The following is an 11,205-nucleotide window of genomic DNA, read 5'->3' as shown; positions in this document are numbered from 1 at the left end:
TCCTACAATAATGAAAACAAACAAATTAGTATTTATAAATATGGACATTAATTATTAATCCTAAAACAGTAAATATAAGTAAATGTTAAAACCAAACAAATACCAAAATAAATTAACAAAAAAATGTGTGTATGTGTATTTACCTGCTGTGTATTTTAATGTGTGTGAACAGTGTGTGTTTGTGTGAGTATTCTGTGTATTTGCAGAAGGACTTACAGAGGTATGTGTGCGGCGGTGGGCGTGACGGAGGGATGTCGAAGACGATGGCTGGAGCAGAGGCTAGTCGCGAGCTTGGCGGAGAGCAGCGTGGCGGCTTGCTGCGTTTGGGACAGAGACGGTGAAGAGCAGCAGGCGTGGGGCTTAGGCGAGGAGTTGCTGGTGCGGTGATAGTTGTAGTAGAGCCTGGAGTTGGGTGTTCTTGAGAAGCTGGTAGCAGAGAATTCCAACGGTGGGTGGCTGTGGCTGTGGCCGGCTGCTGGGGGCGGAGCAGAGCTCGGAGGCGATGGAATCTGAGGAGCAAGTAGCCGAGAGAGGTGCTGCTGGAATTGGTGGCCGCTATTGGTGCTCACGGTGGCTGGAGGCGGAGCAGAGCTCGAGTGCTCTGGTGGTTCTGGAAGGCCGAGGAGCTGCTGTGCGGAGACTGCTACAGAGGTTCTGGTGTGGTGCTCGGCAGCAAGGGGTTTGAAGGTGCTGCCTGGTGTGGTCGGAGGTTGCTTCGACGTCAAGGGTGGCCGGAGCAGTGGGGATGGAGTTGCGGCGGCGGGATGGTTGCCAGAGATCTGCTGGGTCGTTGCTGGAGTTAAGCTGGTTCGGAGTGAAGGACCGAGGAGGAAAGCAGGGAGGCTACTGGAGGGGTCAACAGGTATGGGGGCTCTCGGCTAGGGTGGGCATTGCTGCAGGGGAAGATCGAGCGTGAGGGAGAAGGGGGCTGTGGAGCATGGAGAGAGAGGGCAAGAATGAGATAGAGGGGAGCCTTGGGGCGGCTAGGCTTTTTTTTAGTATTTGGTTCTTCCCCCCCCCCCCCCCCCACCCCCCCTTCCTTCTCGCTGTTAACTGCGCCTCCTGGTTTTATAAATAAAACTCCCAAAACCCTAAAAATCCTTTCCTTTCTTTGTTTTCTTTTTCTTTTATAATGATAATAATAATAATTATGATAATAATAATAATAATAATAATAATAGTAAGACAATAATAGTAATGATAGTAATAATAAATACTAATAACAATAATAATGATATCAATAATAATAATATAGTAGTAATAATAATAATAATAATAATAATAATAATAATAATAATAATAATTGTAAGACAATAATAATAATGATAGTAATAATAAATACTAATAACAATAATAATGATATCAATAATATTAATAATAATAATAATAATAATAATAATAATAATGGTAAAAATACTAAAAAAATAATGGTAAAGTAATAATAATAGTATATGAAAATAATAAAAATAATAAAAATAATAATAATAATAATAATAATAATAATAATAATAATAGTGATAAAAATAGTAATAATAATAAAGTACTAATAATAACATAGGAAAATAATAATAATAATAATAATAATAGTGAAAATAGTACTAATGATAATAAATAATATAAATAACAACAATAAAAATCATAATAATGATAATAATAATAATAATAAAGTATTAACACTAATAATATATACGATAGTAATAGTAATAATAATAATAATGATAAATAATAATGTATTGGGCCCTGAGCAAAAATAGGGTGTCTACAGCTGCCCCTTTTGTAGGCTTTGTTGCTTCAATATAACGGTAAGGACTCTCGTACGTTTTTTGTAGCAACAAGCCTGCAAAAGTAAAAGACACCTATTTTAGTCAAGCTAAACAACTCCCCATGGCTTTCAGGTTAATCAAGGGTTGTTTATTTCTACCAATCAGGGATGATCACTCAAGTATAAGATTCTGAGTATTCAGGTGTAGAATCCTGAGTCTTTGAAAAATGGTTACTCTATTAGGAATGATCAATTGGGTGTAAGATCCTGAGCATTCAGGTGTAGGGTCCTAAGTCTTTGAAAAATGTGTCTACTCTAGTGTAAGATCCTAAGAGTCTATTGATTGCTCGAGTGTAGGATCTCGAGGACTCCTCAGATGTAGGATTCCGAGAGTCTGCTGATTGCTTGAGTGTAGGATCTCGAGAACTTCTCAGATGTGGGATTTTGAGAGTCTGATGACTGCTCGAGTGTAGGATCTCGAGAATTTCTCAAATGTAGGATTCTGTGATTTTGCTAGTTGTTCGAGCATAGGATCTCAAGGATTTCTCAGATGTAGGATTCTGAGAGTCTACTGATTGCTCGAGTGTAGGATTTCGATGACTTCTTAGATGTAGGATTCTGAGAGTTTGATGACTGCTCGAGTGTAGGATCTTGAGAATTTCTCAAATGTAGGATTCTAAGATTCTGCTGGTTGCTCGAGTGTAGGATCCCGAGGATTTCTCATATGTAGGATTTCGAGAGTCTACTGATTGCTCGAGTGTAGTATCTCGAGGACTCCTTAGATGTAGGATTATGAGAGTTTTGTTGATTACTCAAGTGTAGGATCTCGAGGACTTCTCAGATGCAGGATTCTGAGAGTCTGATGACTATTCAATGGGAATTTTGGACAAATGGTTAATGATGGCTTGGGTGTAGAATCCCAGTTAGCAAGGCTTTTAAGGAGGACTTGTGCTGGGTGTAAGAATTCAAGCTATAGAAGAGGGTGATGTGTAAGAACCCGGAAAAGCCGAGAGGTCTGAATGGATCTATAACTGATCTTGGCCCAATTTTCTTAATAGAGGCGGTCAATTTGGCTCAAATGAAACGCCATCACAGAATCTGCCCCAGTTGAATGGATCTATAACTGCTCTTGGCCCTATTTTCCTAATCCAATATGAGAAAAAGGTGCTTGAATGGGTCCCACTGAAACTCAACTCGAAACTTGCCCCAGATGAGTTTATCTGCCACTGATCTTGACCTAGTTGTTAGACTCTTCTTGAATAAGCAGATCTCTAAAGCCTGACATGACATTTTCCCCAGTTAGATTGACTAATTCTACGTGCATTGTATATTCTCAACGGGGACCTCCTCTATAAGAAGCACACTAGTGGTTCTGAAACTCTTACTATCCATCCTCTTTTCAAGCTTGGAAGAGTAAGAAGGTTTTTTTTTTTTTGGCAATGAGGAATGATTATGCAATTATGACATCAACTTATGAAACCAAAAGATCACCCACACAAAAATAGATATTTTACCATGTTCCAATGCTATTATAAGAAAAATTCATACCAGTATTCAAAAGTTATATGACATTGATGTTAATTTACCAAACTGAATGGCTGATCTTTTCTTCGATTGTCCCATCTTTATCGATGGCCACCTCTTTTCTTTTGTTTCATTCTACTGTGAAACCATTAGAAATTTCTCATATTTAAATGTTGCCTTTAGTTTAGTCAAGTTCAACCCATGTTTTGATCTCAAGATGATCTTTAAGACTCGAGATGAAATGTAGGCTAAGGGATACAGGTTTTCAAAATAAAAGGGAAACTAAAGCTCAAAAATTTCATCCCATAATGATTTTTTATGCCCCCAGTTTGAATTGAGGTACTTGCAAGATATTGACTGAACTTGTCATTTGGACAAGTTACCTACGTACCTTTTCAGGATCAGGTCATTACGTAGTTCAGACTCATCATTGAGTCTGACAAATCATTTGAGACAACGATGTATACCAATCTGGTCAAGAATTTCATTTGGACCGTAATGTAGGCTAAGGGTATAGGTTAAAGAAGAAAAGAGTTAAATAAGGATCAAAATCGTCGATTTTATCAAAGGTAATTTGGTTAAAGATCACATATGTAGTATGTCCCTTATTTCTTCCTTTCCTTTTCCTTTTCTTCTTCTTTCTCTTCCCCCCCCCCCCCACTTTTTTTATATATATCTTCTTCTTCTTCTTTTACCGCAACTTTTGCTCTTCCTTTTATAAAGGAATCTTAACTTCATTTTCATTTGAACTTCATTTGGGACTGACCCTTTTAAAATTGCCCCAGTGTGGGGTGTGATCTTTTGACAGGTTAATCAAGAATTGAATTTTTCAGGCTTAAAAGGGTTAGCAAGGGATTTCTTCTTTGAATTTCTTTTGGGTAGCAGAAAAATGGTCTGCCATCATTTCGATAGCCCACTGTTATCTCATATGACTTGCCAAACACTAGGAGACCCAACCCAAGTTAAATTTTTGGTGAACTGGCTTTTAAGAAAAGACTAGTTTAACATTTAGGCTCAACTTGGTTAACAATTGGTAAATCAATATTTGGTTCTTTTTAGGGATAACTGGTCGGCCAAAAATGGCCATCTATCATTTGATCAAAACATGAATAGAGAATTGACTTGAAATTCTCGGCACAACACATATATTTTACTGAATTCCTTCAAGATTATTTATTTCTTCACAACATTTGAGTTCATAGGGTGAGGAAAATTGTTTTATCTTCTTCTAATTCCACCTCCCGTGTTTGGTTTTCAAAATTAACATCACTTTCTGGCTTATGAATATTGGTATTATCATTTTCCTTATCTTCACACGAAATATCAACAAACAATTTTTTGGTCAATTAAACTTATAACACAAGTGATATGAGAAAATGCATAATTCAATTTATTGATGAAAGGGAAATTGTCCGAGACAATAGTGTTGACAGACTGCCAGAAGAAAGGGAATTAAAATGATATCATTACATGAAATAAACTAGATAATCAACAACTTGCCCCTTGTGTGCTTCGACCTTCTTACAACATATTAACCATTTCTTTCCCCATGATTGGGTAGGGTATCACTTTGGATCCCTGGATGCTTATCATCGAAGACCAACCAACCGGCATCCCTCAACGATTGTACCTTGTGCTTAAATGTCCAACAGCGGTCAACCGCGTGACCTGGAGAATTGGAGTGATACGCGCACCTAGCATCCGGGTCATACCATTGTGGTAGGGGGTGTCGTACGACTACTCCAGGGATCATTGAAATGAGCCTTCTTTCGTGCAATTGGGGGAACAATTCCAAATAGGACATGGGAATTGGTTCCACCCTATTAGGACCATTGCTCTGTGTCTGAACATTTTTCTGTGTGAGCGTAGGCCTATAGGGAACAAACTGAGACCCTGCGCCTGTATGCGTTATCTGGTTAACAAGATTTCTTCTAAGCCCTTGGTTATGACATATTTGGTATTGTCGCCCTTGAATCATATGAGCTTCCTCATCCTTCCTCCTATTTATCCATTTCTTATCTGAACCAGTTTCCGCACCACTACTTTTGGTTCTTCCAACTTTGATAGTCGTTTCAATTCTCTCTCCAGTAGAAACAATATCTATGAAGTCATGGGGGGTTGCCCCTAAGAGATGCCCAAAGTAGGGATCTTTCAATGTATTCACAAATAGAGAGATAGCCTCCCTATCTTCCACCGGAGGGCTCACTTGGATGGACATGTCCCTTTACTTATACACATATTCTCTGAATGTTTCATTAGGTTTCATTTGCATGCTTTGTAGGGTCATACGATCAGGTGCCATTTCTATCACATGGCGGTACTGAGTTATAAAATAATTTTCCAGATCTTTCCAAGTACGGATTCGAGCCCGATCCTGCTGAATGTACCATCTGATAGCCGCTCTAGTCAAGCTATCCTGAAAGCAATGCATCATCAACCTCTCATCATCAGTGTGTGTAGCCATTTTCTAGCAATAAAGACGCAAATGGGTCCGAGGACAGTGGGTTCCATCGAAATTTTTGAAATCCGGCATCTTGAATTTTGGCAGCAGAGTGACCTTTGGCACCAAGAAAAGGTCATTAGGATCAACGGAGTCGAATGTATTATACCCTTCAATTGCTTTCAAGCGCTCCTCCAGTACATCACAACGACGCTCAGACTCAGTTCTGTTTATCCCCAAATTAGAAGCTACTAACGGAGGAGTTCCTGCCCCTAGAAACCCATGTGCTGGCACAGTAGGGATGAATAGAGGTATATTTGGCATTGGACCCCCCATGACGCCAGGTGGTGGAGTTGATGTTTGTCCATGATTTGGGGTGAACCTTAGAGGATGAGTAGGGTCCATATCTGTCTCAGGATAATTTTGTACCGCTTTTCCTTTGTTCATCAACAATTCTAGAATTTTGCTCATTTTTTCAGTCAATTCTTCTTGTCCTTGTTCTATGCCCAGGACCCTATTTTCTAGTTGCTCGCTCATTTCTCTTTCCTTTCTTCGGGTATTGTAGTGATGTGTAATGGTCTCAATTATTGTTTTATGTTACTCAAACGACTTCTTTGGTTAGGAGCTGAAAACAAAAAATTTCCTTTTTAGAACCATGAATGCACAATCTTGTACTGTATAAGTGAATGTATTTTTGATGCATGATCAGGGGATGCAATAGGTGTTTATGCATGGATGCAACTAGTGCACTTATGCATACAAAAAAAAAAAAATATGAACATGCATGCAGCCTATGATGCATGGCTATGCATGAAATGAAGTGCATGAATGCTATGTAACCTAAATAATTACTTTGCCAAAATTCTGAAAAAATTCCAGTGATGAAAAATTTCAAGATTAACGCGGCCATTGATGGGCCACAATTTCAGTTCAAATCTTCCCTTAACCATTCCTTTCCTTGTTGACGGTTCATGTACCTCAGATTCTATAAAGGGTCAAATTATGATATGAGGTTGGGGTTGACCCAGGCTAGTCAACCCCTTGGATTTGTTCAATGCGGGCTTGTGGACTTTAATGTGCACTTGGACCTAGAGTATTTTAAAATATAGGCTTCAAGCTATTTTATGATGGGATCAGGCCCTAGTTGAAAAGAAATTGGGCTTGGATTGCTTAAAAAAAATGTTGGCCTGGATTTGTAGGTGATAGGGTCGAGGCCCACTTTTGAAATCTAAGTTTGACCATTTTTGAAAATTAGGCCTAGGCCGAGTTTCTGCTTAGGAAAAGGTCGGGCCTAAGTTTGCTTTTAAAGAATTTGGTCCGAATTATATGAAAAGGGTTGGGCCGACCTATATTTTAAAATGCTTGGGCCAAGTACTTTATTTTTATTTTATTTTTTAAAGGGTGGGCCATGGTCTCATTATTGGATTTTTTTAGAATACTGACTAAGTAGTATGTATGTTTAAAATGGATGCAAAATGCATGATATAATACAAAGTATCTCACAACATATATACAACACACTATATGTGGAGAAGGATGTGGCTCCTGTCTTGACCCAGGGTAGGTATGTATATACAGGGTTCTTCATGGCTCTATCCTAATTAGGAAAAACTATAGACAAGTATGTGCGGGTAGCCTCTAACCCCTATTGACAAAAGGGTCCCCAGTTTGAAATTACATCCTCCCCCATAGGGGTCCGGACAAAACTCTCACTGAGTGGGGTGGTTCGCGGGTCCCATCAAGCTTAAGCTATGAAGAAACAAACGCTATTACACCCCTATCTAATCCTAACAGGTAAAGCCCGGGTATAGAGTGTGAAAGTGGGTGAATTCAATTTTAACCTAATCCTGCTACCCACATGCATGTACATGTTATTTCAAAATTAATCACATGCTTATTTAATAATCATAGCAATAGAGTATTTACAAGCAATTTCATACTTGAACCATCATGGAAACAAATATTCACATTGAAGCGAGGATATTCATATGTATGGGGAATAAATGTTCACAATCTACCTATATGGAAACTAAATATGCACTTTAATTAAGAATATATACCTATATGGGAAGTAATATTTACATTAATAAAGGGTATCTATCTATTTGAAAGTAATATTCACATTAATGAGGGTATGTACCTATATGGGAAACAATATTCACATTAATAGAGGGTATCTACTTCTATAGGAAGTAATATTCACATTAATGAAGGTATCTCTATATATGGGAACATTAATTAAGGTATCTATGATTATTAACTCCAAGCTATCTACAACTATGGAAACATATATATATTTACTAAGTCAAACGTATTATAATTTTAACAAATTACTTTATTCAATTATAGGGGTATTTTATTTGCAAAAGTGAAGTAATTAAAAGACTTAATAGATTTAAATTCGAATAATTCCTAATTAATTATTGGCTCGACTCTCAATAGTCCCTAGCGGAGTCACCAAGCTATTGCGATGTCCCGGAGCACGTGTGCCCCAGGCGACGAAATAAAAAAGTGTTTTAATATTTTCAAGAAAAATAGGAATATTGGAGTCGCCACTAACCTTTTAGTGTAGTTTGAACACATGATTACTACCCCGTTAAGGGTAGGGTGGGTCAACGTTACCAAAACTGGGGTCGAGAGTTCGGTTACGCGAGGGGAAGGTACAAGCACCCTATGCGCCCGTTCTTACGAACGGTACCTAACTAATTTGGAATTATCCCTAAGTTAATTTAAAAAGTCTTTCACATTACTCCTCTATTAGTAGATTTACAAATATACATGCAATATAAATAAATAAATAAAATAATAAATAAATAAGTGAATCATACAAAAATATATGTACTATATATATTCCCTCATAAGTAAAGGTACGTGAAGCCTGAAAGCTCATACCCTAGCGTTAAAATCATAGGGATAAAAATCAAGAAAATACTTAGGAAAGTACACTCCCAAATTTTGGAAATCTTATAGGATTTTTTTTATAGGAAAATACTAATATGGGAGGTTTTAATATATGGTAATAGGGTAATAAGCAACACATACCTACTAAAATATTATGAGTGTCAAAATAAGTAATAAGATACCATGATACTATATATATTAATATACTAGGGATACTATAAAAAGTAATACCTTATATATCAAAAGACTAAAAATACCCTACTAGGTAATATTAAATGTCCTAAAGATGTCATATTAAGCATTACCTTATATATTAAAATTCTAAAAATACCCTAATAAGTGATACTAAATGTAAACGTAATAATAATACCATATATATACCTAAAATACTATAATGAGTTACGTATACTAAAATATCAATAAAATTATACATAAAAAAAAAAAAAACAGAACAATACCATATAACTACTATCATGTCAGCATACCAAATATATAACGTAATACATAATACTAAGAATACCATAATAATATCATATATATACTAAAATACTAAAACACAAACAAATACGATAGTAATATATTATCATATTGATAATGAGGACCCTAACACAATGATAAACTGGAACCTACATAGATATACGGAACTTGAATATTGTGCATTAAAAATATGACAACAAAAAAATTATTACATCCAAATATTAAACAATAGAAATCTTACCTCCGTAATAAAAATAAAAATCCTACAATAATGAAAACAAACAAATTAGTATTTATAAATATGGACATTATTTATTAAAAATCCTAAAACACTAAATATAAGTAAATGTTAATACCAAACAAATACCAAAAGAAATTTAAACTTTAAAACAAAAAAATGTGTGTATGTGTATTTACCCGTTGTGTATTTTAACGTGTGTGAACAATGTGTGTTTGTGTGAGTATTCTGTGTATTTGCATAGGGACTTACAGAGGTGTGTGTGCGGCTGTGGGCATGACGGAGGGAAGCCGGAGACGATGGCTGGAGCAGAGGCTGGCAGCGAGGTTGGCGGAGAGCAGCGTGGCGGCTTGCTGCGTCTGGGACAAAGATGGTGAAAAGCAGCAGGCGTGGGGCTTGGGCGAGGAGTTTCTGGTGCGGTGATAGTTGCAGTAGAGCCTGGAGTTGGGTGTTCTTGAGAAGCTGGCAGCAGAGAATTCCAGCAGTGGGTGGCTGTGGCTGTGGCCGGCTATTGGGGGCGGAGCAGAGCTCGAAGACGATGGAATTTGAGGAGCAAGTAGCCGAGAGAGGTGCTGCTGGAATTGGTGGCCGCTGTTGGTGCTCGCGGTGGCTGGAGGCGGAGCAGAACTCGGGTGCTCTGGTGGTTCTGGAAGGCCGAGGAGCTGCTGTGCGGAGACTGCTGCAGAGGTTCTGGTGTGGTGCTTGGCAGCAAGGGGGCTTGAAGGTGCTGCCTGGTGTGGCCGGAGGTTGCTTTGATGTCAAGGGTGGCCGGAGCAGTGGGGATGGAGTTGCAGCGGCGGGATGGTTGCCGGAGATCTGCTGGGTCGTTGCCGGAGTTAAGCTGGTTCGGAGTGAAGGACCGAGGAGGAAAGCAGGGAGGCTGCCGGAGGGTCAACAGGTATGGGGGCTCTCGGCTGGGGTGGGCATTGCTGTAGGGGAAGATGGAGCGTGAGGGAGAAGGGGGCTGTGGAGGATGTGGAGAGAGGGCGATAATGAGATGGAGGGGAGCCTTGGGGCGGCTAGGTTTTTTTTTAGCTTTTGGGTCTTCGCCACAAACCCCCTCGGGGTGCCCTCTTTGCTGTGCGCTGTGCCGAGTTTTTTCCTGTTTTATTATTAAAAAGAAATAAAATATAAAATAATACTCTTATTGGGAAAAATTTTCCCAAAGTGATGCTCACGTAATCTCGCAGCTTCATGCTGCGAGATTTAAAAGTTCAGCCAATGAGAAGCTGACGCGTGGCAAAATTGCAGAGAAAATCTCGCAGCACGAAGTTGCAAGATTTAAAGCCTCAGACCAACATGGTGGTGACACGTGACACTGAGCAAATCTCGTAGGTTAGTCCTGCGAGATTTACGGCTATAATTAGTATCCTTTTTTACAAATTTAAATTTAAATAATAAACATTCCCTTTTAATAAATTTAATCATAACTTTCCCTTATAAATATAATTTAAAGTTAAATTTAAATTTAAACTTAAATTAAAATTTTTAAATTTTTAATTTTTAAATATATAATTAAAAAAAAGATTTAAATAAAAGAAATTATTGATTATAAATAAGTATTTTGTCATAAAATTTTGGATAAAATCCAGAAAAAAAATTTCAAAATATGATTCTAACCCCTGAATTTACAAAAAAATACTAAAAAATTTCTTATAATTTAATTTTATTGACGGAATGAATATTTTGTTAGTTAACTATTAAATGCATGTGGAATAACAAAATTTGTCCTTAGTAATGATATTTTAAAATGACATTAATTTAGTAAATAAAAAAAATATATATGATTAATATAATTATTAAAGTCAAATAAGTGGATTAGAGACCGAACAAAAATTTTGAATTGACTGCTCTGATGCTTTG

At 37.6% G+C, this 11,205-nt stretch overlaps 1 protein-coding gene across 1 annotated transcript; it reads right to left on the bottom strand.

The window, feature by feature from the left end:
- Positions 1-212: 212 nt before the first annotated feature.
- Positions 213-6,062, bottom strand: LOC131151477 (proline-rich receptor-like protein kinase PERK9). Its single transcript, XM_058102716.1, has 2 exons — positions 5,928-6,062; positions 213-878 (listed from the first exon to the last, which is right to left on the bottom strand). Exons 1-2 carry the CDS (start codon positions 6,060-6,062, stop codon positions 213-215), a joined length of 801 nt encoding a protein of 266 aa, XP_057958699.1.
- Positions 6,063-11,205: the final 5,143 nt, after the last annotated feature.

Source organism: Malania oleifera, chromosome 3 (genome assembly GCF_029873635.1).
Source record: "Malania oleifera isolate guangnan ecotype guangnan chromosome 3, ASM2987363v1, whole genome shotgun sequence".
In the NCBI taxonomy this organism is placed as follows: Eukaryota; Viridiplantae; Streptophyta; class Magnoliopsida; order Santalales; family Ximeniaceae; genus Malania; species Malania oleifera.
This window is presented reverse-complemented; position numbering and strand designations above follow the sequence as displayed.